We start from the raw sequence: 27,860 nt of genomic DNA on the forward strand, positions 1-27,860 counted from the left end.
TTCAATATACCTTTGTTCCCTGAGTGAGTACCCAAGAGAATTAACCACACTAGCAACTGAGTACATGGGAAATTAAGAGAAAGTAACACATTTCTCCCATTCCACATTAACTTATTTGTATCTATTGTTTTCATTGAAATTATCCTACAAACTTAACAATGAGTTTGGAAAGCCACCCTATGTTTAGACTTTGTATTTCCAAATAGTATTTAATATTTTTTTCCCACAAATCCAAGAGCAAGCAATCTTTAAGCAGCAGTTCTAAATCATATGGTACTGCATTTATACTAGAGAATAATTATTTGAAAGACCAAAAAATGAGTTTGGAGCTGGGCACCAGTGGCTAACGCCGGTAATCCTAGCTACTTAAAGAGGCAGAGATCAGAAGGATCGAGGTTCAAAGCCAGCCTGGGTAAACAGTTCTCGAGACCCTATCTCAAAAAAACTCAACACAAAAAAGGGTGGGAGTGGCTGAAGGTGAAGGTCCGAGTTCAAGCCCCAGTACCACACACACACAAAAGAGTTGGCTTTATGATTGCTCTTAACCAAATACTTCATAGATCTACAATACGATGAGACTAAATTCGGTTCTTGAACACAACTGAATTAATGCTACATGTACATTAGAATATAAAGGAGCCTAACAGTATTAATGGAGATAGCTTAGAAAATTTTCTCTTTTAATACTATAATATACAGATTGGACATAAACACTTACTGGCTCATATCTTCCACCTTTACAAAAGGCTTTTTGAGTCTTCCTGCTTCAGGACGTAGAAAACAAGGTATGAGGTATATGCAAATCAATGACTTTTTCCCCCTATAAACAATACTATGAAAAAAACCCTCGTTCCCCCAAACCTTACTCTTTTGAAAGTTTAAGCCTAAGGTGAAGTATTTTCCAACATCACCCCATTTCTATAAATACCAGAAGCTCTGTCCATATTCAGAGATTCTTAAAGTGAATGCAGTTCCCAAAGGTATATGAACAGAATTCCTATTTCAATAAATTGGAACAGGAAAAAATTACACTTTTATTTTCACTAAACTATAAGTGATATTTAACATTTTTGCTAATTATATATATAAACACAAATCACATTTAGTATTGCAGGACCTGTTATTTTGATACTAATGGAAACAGAAGACATTTTCACATATTCAAAGCATTTTTATGCTTATCACTTTAAAATTACAAACAAAACAAAACTACAATCACTGCTAGAACCTCTAAATGGTATAATAAAAAGTACATATTTCATAATAAAAAACTACCTTGATAAATGAATTTTAACATAATTTTGTTGAATCTAATGAGTTTTAAAAAATGCTTTTAAAATTATTATTATGGGGGTGGGGGGGAAGGAGGGGAACATAGGCTTCACCAGACTATATTACAGGTATCTGTGTTCTAAAAATGACATAGAAACCCTGAAATAAATCAGGGCCATTGACACGATTTTAGAAGATGCTTGTATGATTTACTCTGTTTTCTGTAAGTAAATCAAACACATTTATGAATTTCAAAATACTTACTTTTTGTTTTTTGTGTCCCAATACCAACTCTCTTCCCCTTTAAAGAAAAAAAAGATGCAGTGAAAATACTGGATTTGAAAGTACAGTGAAAACAGTAATGACAATTGTTCAATATCCTGAAGATAAAAAAAAGTAGTACAGGGAAAGTACTATATCAAACAAGGGTGATTATTGTTTGAAGGGGAAAAAAAAAAATCTTGTTTCTAAAACTCAAGTGAGCCAAAGAAAATAAACAATGATTCTTTGAGAACTAAAGATCTCAGTCACTGGTTTAGAATCAGTATTACAAACACCGTTTTAACATACACCCAACAAGTACTTTGTAGCTTTCACAGAAAGAAATCAACCAGTAAGAAAAATGACAAAAGAAGTAGTCGAAAATTTATTATAGTCTGTCAGGTCAGGCTAATGTGAAATACAAACCCCATAGGAAAATCAATCTCACTGATTACAACTAAAAACTCTGAATAACATTCAATAAGCAGCTAGCTAAATACTTATAGTATTTAGAAAAGCAGGTAGATTGTGAAAGGGAGTTAAAACTTAGATCCTTAGTCATGGAGCTGGGAGCAGTGGCAAGATCCAGTGGTTAAAACTCCTATAGTAAAGCATCTTTCTGATGCTTTTGTAATTACTATACCATAGGAAATTACCAGAACAGTAAGGGAAGGAGCTGCAGTGGTCCAAATAGTAACAAGGGATTTTTTTCTTTTCTTCCACAGATTTGTCCTAAGGGTGGGCTCCAGTTGCAAAGCTGCAATTGTCAAGGCAGCATGTGCAGCTAAAATTGAGAAACTCTTACTTTATTATTAGAGGAACTAGAAAAAGGACCAAGTTAGAAAAGGGAATCCTGAATTCCCTGAACCCATACCAGTGCTGAACTTAACTCCAAGTTGCATGTGCTAAAGACAATACAAAGAAGCAAGCCTAAGTAAGGGTTTTGAAACTGGAGCTAAGATTTAAACCACTGTCCAAACAAACCCAAATCTTCACACAAAAATCTTTGAAAACTCAGCACATTAGAACCACCACCCATAAATAGACTACTGACAGTTTCAATAAAACTAGATGACTGCCTGCTAAACAACAGCAAAAACAAAACCAGCATTCTCCAGACACCTGTATCAGATCTGGAATCTATGCAACATAACATTATGAAGGCATGTATGTATGCATGTATGTAAAAAGAGAAAAAAAGAAGATTGAGGAAAAACAAAGTGAACACAGCTTCAGGAACATGGTAGGATAAAATCAAGAAGTATTTACTTTAGTGTTGCTGGAGGACAAAATATCATTCACCCACTCAAAGATCAAGCTGTTTACTATACCACAGGAAATTACCTAAACATGGTAAATTATTGACTTCATATCTTTTTAATTCTTTCATGAAATTTATTTTCCTTTGGATCCCAGTTATTTAAGGATTCAATGAAGGAAAGACAGACCACAAAAGAATGTTCTGACAGGAAGATGAAATAAAAGAAATACAAATAGGTAAGAAGTCAAACTATCCCTATTTGTAGATGACATGATCTTATACCTAAAAGACCTGAAAACTCCTAGGAACCATAAGCAGCTTTAGCAAAGCAGCAGGATACAAAATCAATTTACAAAAATTAGTAGCCTTTCTATACACAAATAATGAACAGATTGAGAATGAATATAGGAAAACAATTCCATTCACAACAGCCTCATAAAAAATCAAATACCTAGGAATAAACTTAACAAAGGATGTGGATGACCTCTACAAGGAAAACTACAAACCACAGAAGAAATCAAAGAAGACTACAGAAGATGGAAAGATCTCCATGCTCATCAACACACTAAAAATGGCTATACCACCAAAAGCAATCTACACATTCAATGCAATTCCCATCAAAATCCCAAATGACATTCATCATAGAGATTGAAAAATCAACCCTAATGTTCATTTGGAAGCATAAGGCAATACTAAACAAAAAGAGCTATGCTGGAGGTATCATATAATACCCAACTTGCAACTATACTACAGAGCCAGAGCAATAAAAACAGCAATGGTACTGGCACAAAAACAGATATGAAGACCAGAGGAACAGAACAGAAGGCTCAGATATGAATTGATGCAGCTACACCACCCCCCCACCTAATTTTTGACAAAGGTGCCAAAAACATATGATGGAGAACAGACAGTGTCTTCAACAAATGTAGCTGGAAAAACTGGATATTTGCCTGCAGAAAACTGAAACTACATCCATGTTTGTCACCCTGTACAAGTATCAACTCAAAGTGAATTATGGAGCTGGGCACTGACTCACACCTGTAATCCCAGCTACACAGGAGGCAGAGAATGGGAGGATTGCAGTTCGAAGAAAGCCCAGACAAATAGTTCCTGAGACCCTATCTTGAAAAAACCTATCATAAAAAAGGGCTGGTAGAGTGGCTCAAGGTGTAGGCCCTGATTTCAAACTCTAGTACTGCAAATAACAACAGAAAAAAGTGAATTAAGGACCTTAATATAAGACCGGAAACCTTGAAGCTAGTATAGGAAAGAGCAGGAAATACAATGGAAGCAATAGGCATAGGCAATGATTTCCTCATTAGAACTCAAGTGGCTCAGCAGCTAACAGAAAAGATCGACAAACGGAACTACATGAAATTAAAAAGCTTCTACACAACAAAAGAAATGGTCTCTAAATTGAAGAGGCTGCCCACAGAATGGGAGAAAATCTTTGCTAGCTATACATCAGGCAAGGAACTGATAACCAGAATATACAGGGAGCTCAAAAAACTAAACTCCCCCTAAAAATCAATGACCCAATGAAGAAATGGGCAAATGAACTGAACAGAGCCTTTTCAAAGGAAGAAGTCCAAATGGCTAAAAAAAAAAAAAAAACCCACATGAAAAAATGCTCACCATTCCTAGCCATCAAGGAAATGCAAATCAAAACCACATGAAGATTCCACCTCATTCCTGTTAGAATAACTATCATCAATAACACAGCGGGGCTGGGGGGTGGGTGGGTGGGTGGTGGAAGGAACCTTCATATACCTCTGGTGGGAATGTAAGCTAGTACAACCACTATGGAAATAGTATGGAGTTCCTTAAAATACTAAGAATTAACCTGCCATAGGATGTAAGCGGTCAATCAGGTTACAACAAAGACACCTGCACATCCATGTTTATTGAAGCACTATTAATAACAGCTAAGCTATGGAACAGCCAAGATGCCCCACTACTGATGAATGGATTAAGAAAATGTGGTGTTTATACACAAATGGAATTTTACTCAGCCACAAAGAAGAATGAAATTTTCTTATTTGCAGGTAAAAGGATGAAACTGGAGAACATCATCTTCAGTGAAGTTAGTCAGGCTCAGAAGGCCAAAAGTACATGTTTTCTCTCATATCTGGAATACAGACCTAATACAAATGCAGCAATATTATGAAACACTGGTCACACCAAGGGGAGATCAGGCACAGGAGGGGTAGGGAAACTAAGAACTTGAATATGGCTGATATACTATCTGTAAAGAATAAATACAGAAATTTAAACTGGCTGAAACTGTCATAAGAAAGGGACTAAGACAGAATGAAGAAAATTGGAGGAGATAAGCAATTGGAGTTATAAAACATGGAAATATCAAAAGGAAACTCTCTTTGTAGTTACCTTTATCTCAAAGATAAAATGTCATGTTTTTCTTTTTATCTTTTTTCTTCTATAAAATTGGAAAACAGCAGGGTGGAACAGGTCCTGCCCAGTTTAGGAGTAGGGGGAGGGCTGATACCACGGGAAGGGGGTGGTGGCGGGGAAAGGATGTAAGAGGGTGAATATGGTGCAAAAAATGTGTACACATGTATGTAAATGCACAAAATGGTACCTGTTGAAACTCTTTCAGGAATCAGGGGAGGAGAAGATAAAGGAGAACAGTAGAGGGGCTGAATTCAAGTATGATACATTCTGAAAACCTGTGTAAATACCACAATGTACCCCCACCCAGCACAAAAATAAAGGGAAAAAAGATTAAAAAAAAAAAAAGCTCTGAGAGATATAAGAACCAAGAGGAAGCAAAGCAATGACAGAAATTTCAGAAGAAAATAGAGAAGTTCAAGGAGGGAATGGACAACAGTTGAGAGAACTAATATGACTAGTCTAAAAACTACCAAAGTGATCTGGCAAATTGATCAGGATTTTCACACACAGTAGAGGTTGAAAAGTGAATGGAAAGCATGAGTAGAGATTTGAAAAGGATGGATAGAGTAGGTAGATAGGGGTGTGGATTTAATCGCATTCTTCTTTTTTTGTTTTTTTGGTAGGAATTTCAACTCAAGGTTTCTTGCTTGCTTGTCAAGGACTCACCCCATTGAGCCAGACCCCTAGCCCTGCATTTGCTTTAAAGGATGGAAAAGGATCAAATCTGCATGTAGGCTTCAAAGAAACCAGAAAACAGATTAAAGAGACTGAAGATACAATAGACAATACCCAATATGGTTGTTTAACAAATACATTACAATGAATTAGATCAGCTAGCCATATTAAATAACATATTGTTATACCATCATCTAGACAATTTATGTTCCAGAAAGGAGTACATTATATTTCAAATTTCTTATTCAATAGGCTAATTTTTCTACAGAATAAACAAAAGTATTAAAAACTAGAAGCAAAAGGAAGAAAAATATCTGTCACTATCTCAGGTACAACTTTTACTTCGTAAGTATAATCCTGAAGTTAAATAATACACAATTCAGAAACATGCACATAATAGACAAGCCTTCCCCCCATGATATTTTGACAATAATATTTACTATTTGGCAGGAAATATTTACAAATACATAAATCAAACTTGATCACAATCAAAAAAAATCACAGTGAAACCACTTCATAAATTAACGTAGGCTAAGGAAAAGGAAAAAGAAGACAACGTACCACATCTCTTACAGAAGTACTTGATTTCTTGAGTAAATACAACTCTTTTTTCTTTTGTTCAATGTAGTATCTAATATCTTTATTAAAGGAAAGGCTTAAGATTAGCAATTATATCGTTAGTGTTAAACAGTACCATTTTCTTTTCTTTTTTATGGTGGTATGAGGGTTTAAACTCAGGGTCTTGCACTTGGTAGGCTGTACAGGTTGAGCACACCCCCATTTTTATTTTGCTTTAGTTATATTTAGATAGGGTCTTGTATTCTTCCTCAGGAACTAGACTGGGACAGAGATCTTCTTACCTAGGTCTCCTGTATAGCAAGCATTATTAGCATATGCCAGCACACCTAGTCTACTGATTGAGATGTGATTTTGCTAACTTTTTGCCTGGGCTGGCCTCATAATTTCTGCATCCTGAGTAGCTAGGATTATACAGTGAAATTTTTTATTTCTTTTCTTTTTTTTTGGTGCCAGGTATCAAACCCAGGGCCTTGCACATACGAGACAAGCACTCTACTACTGACCTTCATCACAGCCCAATAGTGCTATTTTCTTAGTTTTGTAGTATTATTTGCTATCAAAATTCTCACTATGTAAAATTAGAAACCAAGGGACAGGCATGGGCACTTATAACCAATTTTGCCAAAAGACAATTATAAGATCCTTACCATCAATATGAAGAATTTTTACTCCCCATGATAAGGCATTTGACAATATACTATTTGAAGGAATAAAATCCTGTTTAAAAAAAAAATGTTGAGAATTTGTCGAAGTAATTACTGTTTAAAATGAGCCACTTAAAAAAACATTTAACGCATAATATCACTTAAATGGTTATTCATAACAGGCCCCAGAGTTATGATAGCAATGAGGACATTATTTTTTCTTTTGGCATTTCTAAAATCAATCCTACTTAATTTCTATAGTCTTGACAACTCAAAAGCTTCCAGTAATATTTTAGAAGACCACAAGATTTCTCCCTGAAAAGGAGATTCTGTTCTTTCTAAAATGAGATACATGCAGCAATTTAGGCTTTTCCTATTAAAAATAAATGAAACAAGGATTTTGAGAGTATCTATAATTTCCAGTTGAGTATTTTTTTCCCTTTTTTGGCAATACTGTATCTTGAACTCAGGGCCCACTGTTTGCTAGAGAGAGTGTCTACAACTTGAGCCACATTCCTAGCCCTTCCACCTGACTTTTTCATAATTAAATAGACAATGTGAATTTTTAAAGTTCCTACTTACATGATCCTTGATAGCTTTTTCAACTAACAATTTTCCTCGACTTAAACACACCTATAAAAAGACCAAGGAAGACAAACAGAGTTGTAACATAGTGCTTCATTGGAAAAAAGGAAAGAAAAGCAAAATAAAGTAAATAAAGTAATTTCTTTAAGGGCCTTGGCAAGATAGCCTAGAAAAAAGTTTGTTTCTTTTTTTCTTTTTTTTGGGGGGGAAGCAAATAAATTCTATTTAATGAGATCCAAGAGGTCCATTCTGTAGTAAATTCTATTCGAAATGAAAACTAAAATAGCTAGGTTTCACTGGACTTTTAAAAAAAATCTACAGTTAGCTGGTTTACATCTTAGTTTCTTAAATATTTAAGAAGAATAAACCATATGCATTATTTTCACTTCTATTTATGTTTCCTTTCTCAAATGGTTTACTCTTTTTTTTTTCCCCTCCATGTTTTCCCAGCTTTTCACATGGCTGTAAATAGTATGTTGGGTAGGATGCTTTAAAAATGCCAATTTAATTACATCTAATCTAAAAAGTTAGATAAACACTTTATCTCCCAATCTCTTCTCCCCATAACCAATTACAAAACTTAATTCATCCTTTCTTGAATCTACCAACTTATTGGCAATGGAGTGACAGGGTATGATGCTAGTAATTCTGTCACAGGGGTGGCCACCTTTTCAGACAGTATACACTGTAGGCTCTGTAGGCCACATGCTCTCTATCACAGCTATTCAATTCTGCCAAAAGCACAAAAGCAACCATAAGTAATATTATCACAAATGGATATGGTTATGTTCTAATTATAACTTTATGGACAATGAAATCTAAATTTCAGTAATTTCTACTTGTCATAAAATATTCTTTTGATTTTTCTCTTTTCCCCACCAATGATTAGAAAAACTAACAGCCATGCTTAGTTTGCAGGTTGTACAAAAACAGGCAGCAAGTTGGATTTGGCCAAGTTCTTTCACTCCTGTCTTGAAATTTAAACAGCTTTACATTTCTCCTTTAAAACAATGATCTGCTATTAACTTTTTAGTTGTAAATTACTCTTCCAAATAAAAGTAATCACTAAGAGTAAGGGTATACTCTAGAAACCAGGGTATGAATACCCTGTTCTTAGAAAACAATTCCCTTTCTAAAGAGATAGCAACCAAATTAATGACCATAAAGCCACAGCTTTATAACTGTTCTACCTAAGTGAACTCTGCTGCTGGCCTATTATTGGAAACCATGAGCTGGGTTGGTGGTGCATGACTTTCACCCTAGCAAATGGGAGACAGAGGCAGGAGGATCACAAGTTCCAGATAGCAAGATCCTGTATCATAAAAAGAAAACTATGAGATTCTCAGACTACGGCAAAGAGACTTGCAAAGCATATTTAATAGACTTACTGTGTCTGGAGACTTAAATGAACTTCCATCATAGCTGGGATGAGGTGAGGTAGTTTCTGCAGTATATGCAGACTCTGGACTTGGTACAGGAGAATTTCGACTCAATGTTTGTGCAAATTTTGCTTCCTTTTTATTTGAAATAAGGTAACTGATATCTTTGCTGAGAAATTCTTCAACTCGCTAAAGGAAAAGAAAGTATTTTTAAGTAAACCAAAAACCATAGCTGGGTGTCAGTGACTCACACTTGCAATCCTAGCTAGTTGGGAGGCGGAGACTGGGAGTTCTGCAGTTGGCAGCTAGTTGGGCAAATAGTTCCAGAGACCCCCATCTCCAAAGTAACCAGAGCAAAATGGACTAGAGGTGTGGCTCAAGTGGTAGAGCACCTGCTTTGCAAGTGTGAAACCCTGAGTTCAAACCCCAGTCCCACCAAAAACAAATAAAAAAACATATTTCATATATTCTGCACAGTATAAAATTTCATTGTGATGCAAACTAAAACCTTGTAAACTGATGTTTTTTATGCTGCATTTTTCTGAAGTAGAGGAGTTCCAATAACAACACAATAATGGCAAGTGTTGACTATAATTAAGTACTTTAGTCCAATTAATGTTAATCTACACAATCACATAGTACTAACATTATCCACATTTTTCAGAGGAGAAAACTGAAGAGAAGTGATTTGAGTTTACTCCAGCAGTAAATAAAAGAATTTGAATACAGGTATTCTGACTCAAGCCATAATCTAAGCAGCAGTATTCAGGAGAATTTTCTACAATGATGAAATGTTCTTTGCACTATTCAATATGGTAACATCTTGCTACATATGACTACTGAGGATGTGAAATGTAACTAGTGTGACCAAGCTACTACATTTTAAATTTAATTTTAATGAGTCTACATTCATGTGCTATTGGCTACTATATTATACCGCACAGTGCCGAATTGTTAAATTATATCACCTTCCCCACAATATTAAACATACAAGAGGAGGGAATCTTTATTCTCATCAGTATAAGAGATTATACTGATTATTAGATTTGAAAGTAGCTACTTAAATGCTGAATTCATAAATAACATTGACATGACCAAAGTCAATGTTACTGAGGAAACCCACATTCAGGGACAGGAAAATAAAACTGAGTAGAATAATACTAATAGTGTTATTAAAATACATATTGTATAAATATATGAATGTCAAGAAGCAGAAAAAAGTCAATAATCATTAAGTTTTGCATAAATGAAGACTCCTAAAATATTTTAGGTTTATCTAATTTCTATAGGATCTCATACCACAAAAGGGGATAAAAAAACATGAAGCAAAGTTTGTAACAGATAAATTAATTTCATCTATCCACTACTCAGAATTAACAGCCGAGAGGAACAACCTTTCGAGTTAAATGAAAATTACTTCCTTTCTTCCTGAGCAAATTTTCATTGACTAGAATAAAGTATGTGCATTTATTTACTCCAGGGATAACAGACTAAAATCCATATAAAGCCAGGCAACTTATGACAACTTATATGTATTACATAATGTCTTCGTTTTCATAAACATGAGGCCCTAGCAATGCCAGATGTTCTGTTTTTTTCTGGCAGTATTGGAGTTTGAACTCCGGGCCTCACACATGCTAGGCAGGAGCTCAACCACTTGAGCCACTCCATCAACCCAGGTTCTAACTTTTCAATAGAAGCATAATTTCCCATTTTATTGTGATAAAACATAAATAACATAAAACTTGACATTTTAACCATTTTTAAGCTTATAATTCAATGGCGATAAGTACATCTGTAACGTTATTCAGAGATTACTATTATTTTTATTATCCTAAACTTAAATGCTGAATCCACTAAATGATAACTCCTCTATCTCCCCAGCCTGTCTAACCTCTATTTTACACTGATTCTATGAATTTGGTTATTCTAGGTACCTCACTGCTATGGTTTGAATGTCCCTATTTAAAGTCATGTTGAGATTTAATCCCCAATATGAGGTACTGAAGTGAAAACTTAATACACTTACAGTGATTTTTTTTTTTTTTTTGCGGTACTGGGATTTGAACTCAAGGCCTATACCTTGAGCCACTCCACCAGCCCTTTTTCGTGATGGGTTTTTTGGAGATAGGGTCTCGAGAACTATTTGCCCATGCTGGCTTTTAACTGCAGTCCTCCTGATCTCTGCCTCCTGAGTAGCTAAGATTATAGCATTAGCCAGCAGTGCCCGGCAATTATGGTGGTTTGAGGTAGAGCCTTTGGAAAGTAAAGTTAAATGTGGTCACAAGTGTGGGGCCAGGCCTTAATCCAATAGGAATGTAGTTATAGAAGAAAAGAGATCTGAATTAGGAAAATCAGAGATGCCTTGTGTCACCTTGAGATTTACCTCCAGGACCTCACCAGATGAAGATGCTTAATCTTCAACTTTAGACTGCAGAACAAGTAAAACTTAATACTTTATTGAGTTTATGGTATTCAGTTACAACAGAAAATAGACTAAGACACTTGTAAGTGGAATCTTGTATTTGCCCTTTTGTGATTGGCTTCTTTCACTTAGCAACGTATTAAGTTGTCCATGTTACAGCATATATCAGAACTTCATTTCCTTTTATAGCTATATATATAGTCTACTCTATGCATATACAATATTTGTTTATTCACTTACCTGTTGGACAGTTAGGCTGTTTTCACCTTTTGGGTATTGTATATAAAGCTGGTAACATATGAATATACAGTATCTTTTTGATGCCCTGCTTTCAATATTTTTGGAAATATATATCCATCCAGAAAGAGAACTGCAGAAAAGCTTTTAATTTCTTTAGAAACCACCCATACTGTTTTGCATAGTGGCTGCTTCTTTTTACTTTCCCACAGTGCACAAAGGGTTCCATTTCTCCACATCCTTGTTAACAATTATTACTTTCTGGTTCCTTGATAGTAGCGGTACTAATGATTGTGACTTAATGTGGTTTTGATTTACATTTCCTTAATGATTAGAATGCTGAGATCTCTTGTGAACTTATTGGCCATTAGTACATCTTTGAATAAATGTCCGTTTAGGTTCTCTGCCCATTTTTAAATTGAGCTATTTTCTGTTGTTGAACTTCTAACTTTATTATATATACTGGATATTAATTACTTATCAGTTATATAATTTGCAAGCACCTCCTACCATTCTGTAGATTATTTTTCACTGTAAAAATATCATTTTGAGGCACAAGAGTTTTTAAGTTTGACTAGGTCCATTCATATACATACATACATATATCTATCTTCCATTTGTTGCCTATGATTTTAGTATTATATCCAAGAAATCATTGCCGAATCCAGTAGTATAAAGATTTTCCACTAAAAATTTTACCTCTTGCATTTAGATCTTGAATTTAATTTTTGCTATGATGGAAGGAAAGGGTCTATATTTGTTTGTATGTGGCTATCCAGATTTCCAAATAACTGCTGAAAAGATTGTCCCTTACCCACTGAAGGGTCTTGGCACCCTTTTTAAAATAAATAAATAAATAAATAAATAAAAATCAACTGACCACATATAAAGGGATTTCTTTCTATGATCTCTGTTGTATTTCACTGGCCTATATATTTGTCATGATGCCAATACCACACAGTTCTTTTGGCTTTTCAATTTTTATAGATTGAGTTAAATCTTCTTAAAAGTGAATATAATGTCCTTTGCAATATGATGCTAACATACTGTTTCTTGCCATTTCCCCATTCTAAATCCCTAGTTTATGACATAATCGAAAATTAGTAGCTGCACAAAACAAACAAAACCATACAGATAAATATTTTAAATATGTTCTTTACTATATTATGTCCATTTTGCTTGTTACCTTCCTAATAGTCCTTCAAGATCTAGGTCAAACATCTCTACTATGGTTCCTGATGCCAGAGTTAATAACTTTCATCTATATTCTAATAACAATTCCTGCATATTTCTGTTAAAGCATTCACAATGTCCTAATATAAATTATTTAGTTGTCTGCTATTTCCACTAGATTGAGAACTAGACTGTGTTTTCACTTTCTCATTATCTAAAACAGTGCTGGCATATGGGGCGCACAGGCAGAATAATTTCTGAATGAATTTCCACATCCCCAAATTTCTTTTTTGGTGGTACTGAGATTTGAACTCAGGGCCTTGTGCTTGCTAGGCAAGCAGACTACCATTTAAGCCATGTCCCTTGTCCTTTTTGCTTGGGCCTTTCCTCTGACTGCAATCCTCCTGCCTACATCACCTTAGTAGCTAGAATTATAGGCATGATCATGGCACCTGACTTCACATGCTCAAATTTTCAAAGCTTACTTCAAATTCTGTCCGTACAAAGTCCTCCACAATTCCTTAGCTAGAAGTAATCTCTAATTTCCCTTGACATTTTATGTTGTATTACATCTATGCCATTTCTACCCAGATTAAAACACACAATACTGTGCCCTGCACACCATAGTCAATAATTGTTCAAGTAGTTCTACCATGGTGTTTGATTTATTAGAAATTATTGAATCTATGCCTTTTTAAAGAGTAAATGCAAAACTTATTTTCCGACAACTCAAGGTCACCATGATGAATATCAAACACTGAATTCTGTCCTCAAGCTAATGACACAGTAAGGCATTTGCCCTTCTGATTTTCTCCAATTCAATTGCCTTATTTTAGCCAAAACTGTATAGAGATGGACTTAAATGTGGTTGGTTCCATTTCTTTTTTTTTTGAGACAGGGTCTCAATATGTAGCCCAGGCCAGTTCAAACTCACAGTCTTCCTGCCTCAGCCTACCAACTGCTGGGATAACAGATGTGCCACCAAGCCTGGCTCCATGTCCTTAGATACCTTGTACTAGCTACTTTTCTTACCACTATTAAAGATACTTCTCCATTATGTCAGAATATGCCATGCTTTTAGTGGTTTAAGTATGTTACGTTGATAGACGGGTATTAACATATTTTCATCAATACTAGAAAAAATAGGAGGGCTGGGAGTGTGGCTCAAGTGCTTAAGTCCCTGAGGTCAAACCCCAGTATCATTTAAAAAATGAAAGATAGAAAAAACAAATATATATAAAAGAGTCAAACAAAAAGACCATCAAGGGTAATATGAAACAAAATAAGTAATAAGGATAAAGGGTCTGAATAAAACTAAATATGAAAGAATAAGCATAATTCTTTAAAGGAATATTTATTTAACAAAATTAGTATTACTTAAAACTGAATTTTGAAACTCTTAAATTAACAGTCTACATAGGGGTCAAAGCACCTTTATAGTTCACAAAGGAGATCTTTATGACAAAATCTTTTCAGTGATAGAACTGGCAAATATTGTAGAAACAGAAATCAGGATCTAAGAATGAAAATCGTAAAATATAAGATTGTATGGAAAGAGATTAGATACAATGCATAACTTTTTAAAGAAGAAAGCAAGTCAAATTCAATTGAAAACCTGCAGCTTTGGAAAAATTTTTGGAAACATTTCTTTATATGCTCATTAAGGTACTTCAAAACATTTTAGGGTAAAGATTTGAAGTGTATAAAACCAAAAGTTTCCTCAAGTTTGTATGGCAGAAGAAATTCAAAATTTGCTTCTTGCAAGTACCTTAGGAATGCTGTGGGGATGGGGGAGAATGGAGGAGGGAACAGAGAACACTGCTCTTTTAGCCAGAGCTCTTTTTTTAGACTTTTCACATTGGATTTTTGAATATGAGTTTGTTTGAAGGGTCCTACAGCTAATAAAGGAAATTAAATATTACTGATTTAGACCATTAGACCTAGGGTTAATGGAAATTATCACCATATTCGCAAAAGGTGTCAAACTGTATCAAATAGCTACCTTATAGCCAGTGTTTGTTACAGGAAAGAATAGCGGTGCACTATTATTCTGGGAATTCAAAGGTGAATACTACTCTAATTGGGTAGTCACTTTTCCTGGACCTCAATTACTTTGTTTCTAAAATGAAGTGGTCTTTACTTATGACTAAGGTCCTTAACACATTAGGACCTTAACACAAGGTAGTATAGTCAACATGGGGCAGGCCTATGAAACATAACCCTTAGAAATGCAATCATAAGGTCATTATGAAAAACAGTAGTACTACTGTAAATATGTGACAGTGTTTTAGTTTAATTAAATGAATAACAAAAATGTACAAAAACTTTTCAAAGACAGGTACGTAAAGTATGATATCGACAAATTATTCCAGGAAACTTGTTCTCTTGACGTTCTAGGCTTGGAATTAAATAACAGGTTCAGATAATCAAACATGCTAACCTACAGAAATTCAAAGTCCAGCAGGAATGTTTTAAACAGGAAAAGTCTCAATAACCTTACTTGCTAACATTCAGCCAATTAATCCTAATCCTAACAAATCTTAGAATTTTACCTGAGTTTTCAAATTTCCTAAATATCTATTAAATATATGATAGGAAAAAAGGTTTAATTCTTTTTTTTGCAGTATTGGGGTTTGAACTCAGGGCCTACACCTTGAGTCACTCTACCAGCCCTTTTTTGTAATAGGTTTTTTTCAAGATAGGGTCTCGAGAACTGTTTGCCTGGGCTGACTTCGAACCATAATCCTTATCTCTGCCTCTTGAGTAGCTAGGATTACCAGTGTGAGCCACCAGCACATGGCTAATAATTCTTAATCCAAAATTCTGTTCACTTAATGACACTCATTCTGATCCAGTCTTTCTCAAGATACACATCTGGGTATACAGTTCCAAACAGACCATCACTGAGAAAAAAACCACAAGTGCTCAGGCTGCACAGAGTGCACTAATGTACTGTGGATAGTTGATTCGTTTTTCCCATAATACTGCTAGATTTCCACTAAAGACATGCCATCATTTGACAACTAAAATTTTCATTTTAACATTCCAATAAAGCACATTTACATACCCTTTTTAATTTGGGAGGATCACCATAACTTTTATCTTGCTATCTGGGCACTATTTGTGTTTTGGGAGGCACATTTTCATTAAATTAAAGACAAGGAAACACTAAGCAGTTCACAAAATTTACACAACTGATGATAATGTGGGACTCACAGAGCTTCTCCATATCAACTGACCTTTGTAATACACATATAGTACTTAAAAAACTTTTTTTTTGAAATTTCTTTTGATTTAAAACAAAATTTTTACTGTACTTGGTCAAAATGGCATGTGATAAATCTGCAAATAAGATGGGCTTAATATACATACATATGTGGTATGTAGTTCCCCAAGTAATCATAAAGGAGTTCTTGCTATTTGGAGGACAACCTAACACTACAATGAGAAAGCAGTAAAGTAGCTCACTAGAAAAAGGGAGTCTCATTTCTTACACTCTGGGAATTTTACTACTAATTTAAGACCTGAAAGTTTTGTCAGGCTATGAAAGGTCTAAAAAAATGATTTCCTTTCTTTTTTTGGTTTTGGGGATTGAAACCAGGGCCATATGCATACTAAGCCGGTGTTAAGCCACTGACCTTCCCCTGTTCCCAAATGGCTTTTCATAAGTGATAAACAGAACAGCTGATAAAAATTTTAAGCTTGGTGAGGATAGATGGCTACAATTTTCCAAAATGAAAAGTTTAAGTAATCACGTATTAGAAAGTACTAGCACAAATTTTTACTTTTTTTGTGAGTGTATACTTTTCACTTACCCCTCCCAGATCCTTTATGTCTTTCTGCAGCTTTTCAGATATGGTGACAGAAGGTAAGTCAAGGTAAAATACTTTCCCCCAAAGTGGCTTATATTTGGATTTTTCTGGTCTGCTATCAGTTTTCAGAGATTTCAAAGATGGTCTGTTCTTTTCGTTTTTGACTTGGAGTCCACCTATTAAAAATGCTAAGAATTAGATATTTTATACCGATGAAATTTTCAGTTTTAAAAATATTGCATTATTCAATCATATCACAGAAAGAGAAAATCTATCATAGTCACACTAACTCAAGTCATTAAAATTTAAATGTATTTCTCTGTATTACCACTTAGGATAAAAGCAAAACACCTTATATGGTTTCATAGATTGGAAAGTAACACTTAAATATCCATGTGTTTATTCCTGTTTAGTGTTAAGGCACAGAAATATGCATGTTCCTTTCTGAAAGACTTTCTCAACATGTGAACTCCACATACAGGTATTTACCCAAGTATTTTCTGAGCACCCACAGTTCTGAACACTCAAAACTGATGCTTCAAATGTTAAACACTTGACTAGGCAAAACGAATAAAAAAACCCTGTTCCCCAGAATGACCTAGTCTTTAAGGGTTACTGACTGCTCCTGTTTTGGTTTCATATAAAGTTTGTCTATTACTAAAAAGAATTAAATGATCTCTTTCATATACCATCTGCCTACATATTAAGAACGACATCACCATTCATTTGATTATTTTCGGAAGACACAAGCAAGTGCTTTAAACTGTGAGAACACGTTCTGATAGGCGGTTAGGACACACACACACCTATATTAAGGACTTCAGATGCCCAAACACCTTTCTGTGAGCGACAATGGAAAGGTGCTTTTGTTCCCGTTTGTCTCTAACGCTGAGCACGCCCGGTGGGTGCAATGCAAAAGCGTCCCCCACGGTGGGGAAGGAAGACGGCCGCGGACTTGGGGACCGAAGCCCGCCCCGCCTGCGACAGCGCCGCGGGCCCGAGCCGCCGGCCCCGCGCCCTTCTCTGGGACCCGCATTGTTCGCCGCGGCCCGGCCAGGCCGGGCTGGGCCGGACCGGCAGCGCGAGGGCCGGGCAGCCCGGAGGAACCCATCCCGCAGAGGCTCGCAGGCGCGGAACTGCGCCTTCCCTCAGGCCGGAGAACCGACCGGAGAGAAAGGACAAGGGCCGCAGGAGTCCACGGTGCAACTGGGAGAGGCAAAGGGCCCACGGGCGGAGGAGGGGATCCGTACCCTGCAAACGTCCTTTGCTGTGGATCCTCATGGTTTCGGGGTTCATGGCAGCCGCCAAGCACCTACATGCTGGGTCTAGACGGGGTGCCGCACCCCACGGCTTCAAAAACAAGGATTCTCGCGTCCTATCGACTGCACCACCGCTTCTTCACTTCCGCGGGCCACAACTTTCACGGAGGAGAGGTGCCGCGTTCGCGGCCCGAGTTTCCGGGGCCGGATCCGGCTCCTAGGCGCGCAGGAGGAAGGGGGAAAAAAAAGCACAAACGAGTGGGCTGCGGCGGTTGAAGATTTGAAAACGCGTCACGCGACCGCGGCGCCGATACGCGCGCCCCTCCCTCGTACGTCGCGCAGCGCCCCGCCCTGCCTTGCGCTCGCCACACGGGCCCGCCCCCTCGCGCCGCGCGCCCCGCCCCCTGCGCCGCAGGCGTGTCCTCCCCGAGTGCCCCGCTCTTCTTGCCTCGGACCCCAGCTCTTCGCCATCTGCCAGAAGTTCCGCCGCAGCCCTGGAGAGTCAGTATGCCCAGGTGTAGGCCAGGGTAGTGGATGCGGCTAGCGCCGGAGGCCGGCCAGCATACTGCCGGGGTCGTCCTCACCTGGTAGGCTTGCTGGGACCTCCTGCCTTCCAGCTGCCTCTCCCAGGTACGCTAATTTTCCGTGGGTAGGACGTCCAGGAGGCTGGAGGCCGAGCCCGCACTTGGCCTCGGACTTGGCGGGGGCCCGGCGTTCGCGGCAGTTCCTCCTCCGCGCGCTCCGAGTTGCGAACGAGTTGTTCCCCACGTCCCTGACCCCTCGCCGGCGGCTGGGGACCCGCGGCACAGGGACCCCCGCGGCGGGGCGGCGGCGGGTGCGCTGCCCGCTGACCCTGAGGGACTGGGAGGGCCTGTGGGGCAAGGCCATGTTCCATACTGACCTGTGTGTGTGTGTGTGTGTGTAGAAGTTTATTTGAACAACAAAAAAGTGGAAAATGAAGTCTCAAGTCTCAGGGTTTGTCATCTGTAAAACGGGGATAATGGGATTATGGTAAGGATGAAATTGAAATGCTATTTTGTTTTATACGTGGGGAAATACCTCACAAAAATTCTATTAGGTATGTTTCTGCTTGTGAGTTCCCTTTTTTAAGAGAGAATTATATTGTGCACTACTTTGCATTTCTTGACTCCTGGCCATAATAGGTACTCACTGTATAGTGGTTGAATTTTAACCTAATAACGCAGAGGTGTCAATATAACCGCCTTGCGAGTAAGTATGTTAAAACATGGGAAGAATGGACTGTGACACTGTTAGCCAACATAGAGGACAAGAGATGAATCAGGGTTGCTAAGGGAAATGAGAATTTTGTTTCAGACAGGTTTAGGTTGAAGAGTCCAGGGCAGCAATCTTGGAACCATCTGTGACAGTTGGAGACCTTGGTAACTCCAGAGTTGACTGGAGGGGATTATAGCAGACAGTAAGAGACATTGGACTGGCAGATCTCAGTCATGAGGTTAAGTGTAGCAGTTAACAGATTTTGAGAGGTAAGAGGACGTGTAGTTTGACCATTAATTTCTATATGGGAAAAAGAACTTATTTTTCAAAATACAAACCATAGAAAGCACAAGGCTTCTACATTTTTGAAAAGGTTGAAAACACCAATATAGAATATAGTTGAAGCCATGGAGCAGAATGAAATTGACCAGGATAGAATAGCGGGTTAGATAAAAGAAGTGATGAACAGAGGATGATGTAATGAGAGAGAAAGATGGAGAAAAGGCCAGAGTTGGGAGGAGAAGTAGGAACTAAATTTATGGTCAAAAGTCACAAAATTAAGTTGCAAACATTGAGATAATTTGGGCTTCTCTAAACTATATGGCTTTGGATAATTTTGAGTGTCAGTTTTAGTTTATGAAAAAGGGATAATACTTAATAAGCTGTTGTGAGAATTAAGTGGAACATTTTTGAAAGCTTAATTAGTGTAGTTCTAGGCCCAGAGTAAGAGCTCAGTAACTGCTGCTCTTGTGGGGAACTTTGCACAGCCCCACAATCCCCAAGAGAGATCCAAAAGGCTGAAACCTGAAAAACAGGCCTTTGATTTTGGTGTGGGGATGCCATTGATTTCTTAAATGACAATTTGAGTGGATGGTGAAGGTAAGTATTAAAAATGATGGATTTGAGGTTGAAGCAGGTTGAGTGTACTGTTGCAAAAAATTTGTTAGTGGAGGAAAGTAGTAATAGGAAGGGAAGTTTGGGTTTTTGGATGAGAAAGATTTAAATTTGTTTCTATAGAAGAAAATGCAAAAAGTGGAAGCCTACTTTTCGTTCTAGTGAAAGATGAGTTATTATATTTCCTACTATATAGCAAGGCAGGTTAGTAACAGAGTTGCACCCGGTGCTGTTAGGCTCACCCTTGCCTGCACTGTAGGTGATAATTTCAAGCTATGAATAAGCAGAAATTTTACTTTACTGGATAGTTGGTAATTTTCCAATCTATTGTCAAGGTTAAAAGATATTACTGAAACACAAATCTTCTAGTGGCTATGGGAAGAAGGACTTATATGGCCAGTAAAGCTATAAACTTCCTTACCTATCATGTAAATAATCACATCTATTGCTAAGAGATTAGAATGAAGTTTATGTTGAAGTAGATCTTGAAAATATGCATAAGCAAAGTCCTTCAGATGAAGGGTTTACATTGAAGAAGAAGTGAAGGGGGCAGAGCTATTTGTGGTGAAACTGTTGAGCAATATTGGAGAACATTGAGCCCAGTCATGGTCTAATTAAATGATCATTTGGCTGTGAATCAAGAGAAATGAATTTCATTTAGTACTGGCTCTATCCTTAGGTAGGTTTGTGACCTTAGATACTAACTTGGGTGGTGCTAGGGATCAAACCCAGAGACTTATGTATGCTAGGCAAGTACTCTACTACTGAGCTGCATCTGGAACCAAATCTTTTATATTTTAGAATGTCCTCATCTGTAAGTTAATATCTGCTCAGTCTACTCTACCACTTTTTGTGATTATTAAATGACAATCTGCCTTTCAAATTATGTCACACATATCCAAATATAAATTTTATATTCTAGCATCTAGACAAGAATTTTTCTGTAATATTTATGAGTTTCCTCTTTTCCTTCTTTTGCTTAAGCCTCTTCTGGCTAGCAGTTGTTCTCTTTCCATTGGTTTAAGTTTCTTTAGGATAGTATGAAACATACACTGACCAACCATAAGATAATCTGTACCCCAATTGCTGACTTCCTTCTGTATTGGGCACCTACAATGTACTACACTTAGTGAATTAAACCATTCACTGTAAGACCCATAAAAGGCTCATGTAAATTCAAATTTTTTCTAATTCCTTTAATCTGCATGAAATAAAGTACATTCATAATATATGAAATACATAACAAATATGTATTTCAATGTAATTATTGCTATAGTCAAAATGTAGAATGTTTCTGTCACCTCAGAAGGAATCTTCATTCCTCTTTCCAGACTCTGTTCTACCTGAAGTAACCAGTTCTATGTTTCCTATTATTATACAATAATTTTAGTTTAATATAGAATAATAGAATTTATACATTATGGGTTGTAATTATTGTGTAAGATGTATTTTTGTAATTTTGTTACATGTGTCAGTAGCTCATTCTTTTTTATTAGAGTAGTATTCCCTTGTGTGCATATAGCAGTTTATCCATTCACCTTTGATATATTGAGTTGTTTCTAGTTTTGAACTGTTGTAACAGTGCTATTTTCATTTGTATATAACTTTTCTGGACATATATTTTTTTTCTCTTGGAATTGCTGGATCATATGGTAATTGAATGTTTTAACTGTATGAAAAACTACTGAAGTTTTGAATTCTTCCTCCAGGTAATGTATGAGAATCCAGTTATTATACATCCTTGACACAGAATGGAACTCATGTTGATTTTTTAAAAAATTAGGTTACATTTGTAAGACATAAAATACCCCATCTTAACAATTTTGAATTGTACATTTCATAACTTCAGTGTATTAGCAATATTGTGCAACTATCACCACTATCATAATTTATGAACAACTTCAGCACAGCAAAAAGAAACTTCATACTCATTAGGTACTCATTTTCATTCCCTCTTCTCTCCAACCCCTGCCAACCAGTATTCTTCTGCATCAAACACAGAAATTCATTTACTCTGGACATTTCATATAAGTAGAATCATAGAATATGTGGGATTTTCCTGTCTGGTTTCTTTTATTTAGCATGTTTGCAAGGTTTATCCATGTTGTAGCCTGTATCAGTCCTATACACACACACACTCCTCTGCCCGTGGTGCTGGGGATTGAACTCAGGCCTTGTGCGTTCTAGGCAGGTGAGTGACGTCCTCCAGCCTTTAGATTTGTGAGACAGGATCTTGCCATGTAGCTTAGACTAGCCTGAAACTATATTGGCTGGCCTTGAACTCATGATCCTCATTAATTTCTACCTCCTTGAGTGCTCTCAAGAGTTCTTGTGACTGTGCTTCAGTTAACCAGGTATAGCTCACACTGTCAGCAATCTTTGGCATCATCCATGATGATTCGCCAGCATGCAGAATGCGTGGATGCTTCCACCAAACTTTCGAAGGAAAGCCTTATAGCAAGACAGTTTGGGTTGGAATTTCTGCATGTAGCCATGGAGCTGCGAGAGTGAAGCCAAAGCTGCAGTGGAGACCCCAGGAAGGAAGAGATGCCAGGAATGTTGTCTGACAAGAGAAACTGCAGGCAGTATACAGAGCCAACACAAGAGAATAGCCATGTGAGCTGCAGTGGACCCATCATATTCTTAGGATGCCCACATCCCACCACACTGTGCCCCAGATGCCAGACATGGAGACTTAGAATTTAGTATTTGCCCTGCTGAGTTTCAGTCTTGCTTTGGTATGATCCATCCCATTAGTGCCATAGGCCAGAAACCCAGTCTTTAACACTTGGGACTTTTGGGGAATACTTACCCAAACTGTAGCAACCCTCTAGTGAATTTTTCATTTCACTTGTACTTTTCCATTTAGGAATTTCTGTTTGTTTTAAAATAAAACTTGTGTTCTTTATTTATAATCTCTCTTTATTGCTATATTGGGGATTAAACTCAGGGCCTTATGCTTGCTAAGCAAGCACTCTACCACTTGAGCCATGCCCTCAGTCCTTTTGCTTTTAATTTATTTTTCAGATAGGGTCTCATACTAATTTTGCCCAGGCTGATCTTAAACTGTGATCCGCCTACTTCTGCCTCCTGGAATTACAGGTATGTACCGCCACACCCAGTTTTTTTTTGAGATTGACTTTTGCTAACTTTTTCTTTACCTTTTGTTTTGTTTTTGAGATAGGGCTATGAAACACTATCCTCTTGTCTCCGCCTCTCAGTAAGCAGGGATTGTAGGCATGTACCACCAGGCTCAGCCCATTAATATTTTCTTTTATGAGACATTGTTCTAATGATGTTATTCAGTACTTTGTACATGCTTTCCTTTAGCTCTTGAGCTTATTTAATCTTATTTCATTAGTGTATATCAGTTGTACAAAGTAATAGGCTTCAGGCTGGCTGTGGCTCAAGCAGGTAAACACTTGCCTAGTAAGTGCAAGGCCCTGAATTCAAATATCCAGTACCACCAAATTAATGGGTTTCGTTATGGTATTTCCATGTATGTATTTGGTGTACCTCGATCATATTCACCTCCTCTGTCACCCTTTCTTATCCCCCCTCCTTTTTGCTTTCTACATCCCTAATAGTCCCCCTTTTACTTTCATGCTCTCCTCTCCCCAATTCCACATGTGAGATAGGCTTATTTTGTGTAATTTTGGTGTGTGATTTCCTGAGTTTTTAATATATTCAGGTTCTTTATCTCTGTTGGATGAATAGCTGGCAAAGATTTTCTCCCATTCGGTAGGCTGTTCTTTCAGAATTGTCTGTCTAACAAGTCTAGTGTTCAGACTTTTCTTCAGGGACTATTCTTCTTGATTTCCATTTTCTGTGTTTGAGCCAGATTTCCTTGTTTCTTTTTGAGGCAGGCAGGCTAGATAGATGAGGTAACTGTGAAATAGAATACTAATAAATATGAAAAGAGCCAGATTCAGAATTTTTTTCTCTGTATTTTATTTATTTATTTATTTTTTGGGGCAACCCTTGAGAATGACTGTGGTACTCGGATTTGAACTCAGGGCTTTGTGCTGAGAGCAGGCACTCTACCTCTTGAGCCACACCTCCCATTTCCCTACTTTATCCTGCTATACTAAAGTAAATCTTTGCTAATACTTCCACTTTGTGAGACCCTCCTCTTTGTGAGACACCTTGAAATTCTTTTCAGGTGGATCTAAAGTCTTTGTAATTTTGTATGGAAACTAGGAAGCTGAGGGAACCCCCCTCATTTCACACCCAGTGACATTTTTATGCCACATACTTGAAGGCTGGACATTATGAATATTATATAATGTGACAGTTCTGGAAATCAGGATCTTCACTTTTACAGGTCTGTGGTTGGTGGTGTTTGTTGGTTTAGTGACTTCTGAATTAATTCTGTGAACTCCATATTCTTTGTCATGTGTGATAAATAGTTGAAGCAAACAAAAGAAACACAGGAAAGCATGGGAGAAAAAGATGGGGCACGAGATGTTTTATGGCAAAAGCTCTCACATATCTCTGGGTTTTCAGAAGGCCTTATGCATGCTAGGAAAGACACTGTTCAGAATAAACCAGAGTAGGCAGTAAAGCTCTCATCTCTTAACTGACCTGCAGATCCTATGCGTGCATAGTAAACTTTAAGGCATAGTTTATCTGAGTCTTGAAGGTATCGGAGAGAGAGAGAGAGACCAGTGTGGGAGGCTTTTTGCTTGTTTTTGAATTTTAAGCATTTGAGCAAATTTCTATAAAATTACTAGCTAACCACTACGCTGGCCCTTAATGCTATATTTTAAAGATAATGTATATATGTAAATCTTACGCTTACTGGTATATAGATCTGTGAGTTGTGATAAACATACAAGATTCAGAACACTTTTCACCCCACTCTCAATGATTTCTCTGGGACCTTTTGTTGTCAGTCCTTACTCCTTCTCTACCTTCAACCCCTTGGGAACCACACATTTTCTCAGTTTTGCCTTTACAATAATGTGAATTAAATAGAATCATGATATGTCCCCTTTGGAGTCCAGTTTCCTTATTTAGCATAATTTATTTGAAATTTTTTATATAAATACTTTATTTTTAGCTGTATTAGTATTATGTGTTATACATATATAAGTTTACCCATTTTGCAGACATTTGAGTTCTTTCTAGTTTGGGGCAGTTATGAATAAAGATTCTGTAGGTATGTGTACAGGTTTTTTATATCAGTGTTAAGTTTCTCATTTTACTTGGGTAAATACATAGAATTAAGATTGTTTTATTTATTTATTTATTTGATTCTGGCTCTGTGGTCTACCTTGGCCTAAGACTCATAATTCTTCTATTGCAGCATTCCTAGTGCTGGGATTATAGGGGTGTACCACTATGCCTAGCTTAAGTGTTTTTACTTTCGTTTTTTTAACGTTAACATTTTGCAAAATTATAGTTCATCAAAAGTAAGAAATTTGCGGGTGGAGTAGCTCAAGCAATAAGAGCGCCTGTCTAGTAAGCATGGAGCCCTGAGTTCAAACTCCGGTATTGAAAAAATAAAATAAAAAGTTAACATCTGTATAAAACCTTTGTACTAAACTACCTGTTTTATTCATATTATGCCTTTTTTACTTACATCCTTCTTATAGTCTAGGATCTCATCTAATGTCTCATATTTTACTAAGTTGTCTGTCTCTTCAGACTTCACCTGGTCTCTTGGGTTTTCCTTGTCTCTCATGACCTTTAAAGGTACTGGTCAGTTTTTTTGTAGTGTGTTCCTTAATTTGTGTTTTTCTAATATTTCCTAATGAATCAGATGGAGAGTATGCATTTTTGGCAAGAATATCACAAAAATACCTTTTTTAGTACACTGTGGCAGGGTATATGATGTTGACATTTCTTATTGATGATACTGGCCGTGATCACTATTTATTTATTTATTTAGTGCAGTACTGGAGTTTGAACTCAGGTTTGGTGCTCACTAAGCAGCCACTCTACTGTTTGGTCACACCTCCAGGCCATCTATGATCACTTTTTAAGGATATTATTTTTAAAGACATTACATGTCTGCTGAGTATTTCCACTGTGAAGACAATATTTTTACATTTATAATTGAAAAGCTTTTTGTAATATCTTCAGAATTGCTATGTATCAGTTTGGGTTAACTGACATCTCAACAATAGCAAGTCTTGCAATCTGTGAATATAAATATCTCATTAGAGTTCTTTGATTTCATTAGTGTCTTAATTATCAGCATTCAGATCTTATATACATTTTACAGGTTTATATTTACATATTTTATATTTTTAGCAGGGTGTTGGTGGCTCACGCCCATAAATCTAGCCACTTGGGAGGCTGAGATCGGGAGGATTGTGGTCCAGGCCAGCCTGGGCAAAAGTAACCAGAGAAAAGAGGGCTGGAGGCATTGCTCAAGCAATAAGAGTGCCTGCCTCTCAATCATGAAGCTCCATGTTCAAACCCCAGTAGCATCAAAGAAAAAGAAATCCTATTATTTGCAGCACAGAAAAACTAATACTCCATGTTCTCACTTATATGTGAAATCTAAAAAAAAAGTTGACCTCTTTAGAAGTAAGTGACTTCAATATTGTTACTGGAGGCTGTGAAGGGTGAAAGTAGGGGTGGTTGGATAGAAAGATAATAATTAATAGACACAGGGGATAGGCAGAATAACTTATGTTTGAAGTGACAGATCATTTGCCCTGATTGTTACACATTGTGTACACGTATGTAAGCATTATGCTGTGCTTTACTCAACAATTACATGTCAATTAAAAATACATAGATGAAACAATTTGGCATGAAGACAAAATTTGTCAATCACATTTTTAATTTTTTAGGAAGGAAGTATAGGTAAATGTTGTTTAATTGTTTTCTTTTTTTTGTGGTGTGTTGTTTGAACTCAGGGCCTACACCTTGAGCCCCTCCACCAGCCCTTTTTTGCAGTGGATATTTTCAAGATAGGTCTTATGAACTATTTGTGCAGGCTGGCTTCAAACCACGATCCTCCTGATCTCTGCCTCCTGAGTAGCTAGGATTATAGGCCAGCCACCCTTACCTGGCAAAGAATGTTTCTTTTTTTGTTGTCACTGGATTTTGAACTCTAGGCCTCATGCTTGGTAGGCAGGTGCCGTACTACTTGTGCTGGCCCTCTTAATTTTTTGAGTATTAAAAAATTGCTTAAGACAAAAATACTATGTATAAAGGAAAAGTTGTTAAATTTGGCCACATTAAAATTAAGAGCTTTTACCCCATCTTAAACCTAACACAAATATGTACTTCAAATGGATTAAAGACTTATACATAAGACCTAAAAATAATTTTATACTACTAGAAAACTATGTAGGAGAAAAGGTTCATAACATTGGTCTTCACAATGATTTCTTGGATATGATGCCAAAAAGTACAGGAAACAAACAAAACCAAAAAATAGACAAATGAAATTGCATCAAACTAAAAAGGTACTGCAAAGCAATGGAAACAATAGAATGGAAATGTATTTAGGGAATAAAAAATATTTGAAAACCATATATCTGATAAGGGATTAATACCCAAAATATATAATGCAACTCAATAGCAAGAAAACAGCCTTATTAAAAAATGGACAAAGGACTTGAATAGACTTTTCTCAAAAGAAGACATAAAAATGGCCAAGTGATGTATGAGAAGATACTCAACATTACTAGTTATCAAACAAATGCACGTCAAAACCTAATGAGAGATCATTTCACACCTATTAACCAAAGCTATTATTTAGGCCTCTGGAGTGGCTCCAATGGTAGGAGTAACT

General features: G+C 37.0%; 2 protein-coding genes across 13 annotated transcripts in view; one reads left to right on the plus strand and one right to left on the minus strand.

Moving 5' to 3' along the window:
* Nucleotides 1-18,302, minus strand: part of Dbf4 (DBF4-CDC7 kinase regulatory subunit) — a 61,742-nt gene extending 43,440 nt beyond the window's left edge. For 3 of the 4 annotated variants that reach the window (XR_012445166.1, XM_074064824.1, XM_074064822.1), the window contains exons 1-8: nt 17,966-18,302; nt 16,719-16,891; nt 9,078-9,257; nt 7,687-7,737; nt 7,108-7,177; nt 6,443-6,519; nt 1,537-1,573; nt 719-764 (exon numbers count right to left, since the gene is read on the minus strand). Coding sequence is in view for 2 of the 4 variants with exons in the window: in XM_074064824.1 (XP_073920925.1) it covers nt 719-764; nt 1,537-1,573; nt 6,443-6,519; nt 7,108-7,177; nt 7,687-7,737; nt 9,078-9,257; nt 16,719-16,891; nt 17,966-18,011 (680 nt within the window). In the remaining 2 variants the exon portion in view is untranslated. Of the gene's footprint in view, nt 1-718; nt 765-1,536; nt 1,574-6,442; nt 6,520-7,107; nt 7,178-7,686; nt 7,738-9,077; nt 9,258-16,718; nt 16,892-17,965 lie in introns of those variants that run through there. The other variant, XM_074064823.1, reaches the window with a different exon arrangement.
* Nucleotides 18,303-18,375: 73 nt separating this feature from the next.
* The window catches only part of Slc25a40 (solute carrier family 25 member 40), a 50,573-nt gene continuing 41,088 nt past the window's right edge, over nt 18,376-27,860 (plus strand). For all 9 annotated transcript variants that reach the window (XR_012445167.1, XR_012445168.1, XM_074064833.1 and 6 more), the window contains exon 1: nt 18,376-18,604. The gene's annotated coding sequence lies outside the window, so the exon portion shown is untranslated. The remainder of the gene's footprint in view (nt 18,605-27,860) is intronic.

Source organism: Castor canadensis, chromosome 2 (genome assembly GCF_047511655.1).
Source record: "Castor canadensis chromosome 2, mCasCan1.hap1v2, whole genome shotgun sequence".
NCBI classification, from domain to species: domain Eukaryota; kingdom Metazoa; phylum Chordata; class Mammalia; order Rodentia; family Castoridae; genus Castor; species Castor canadensis.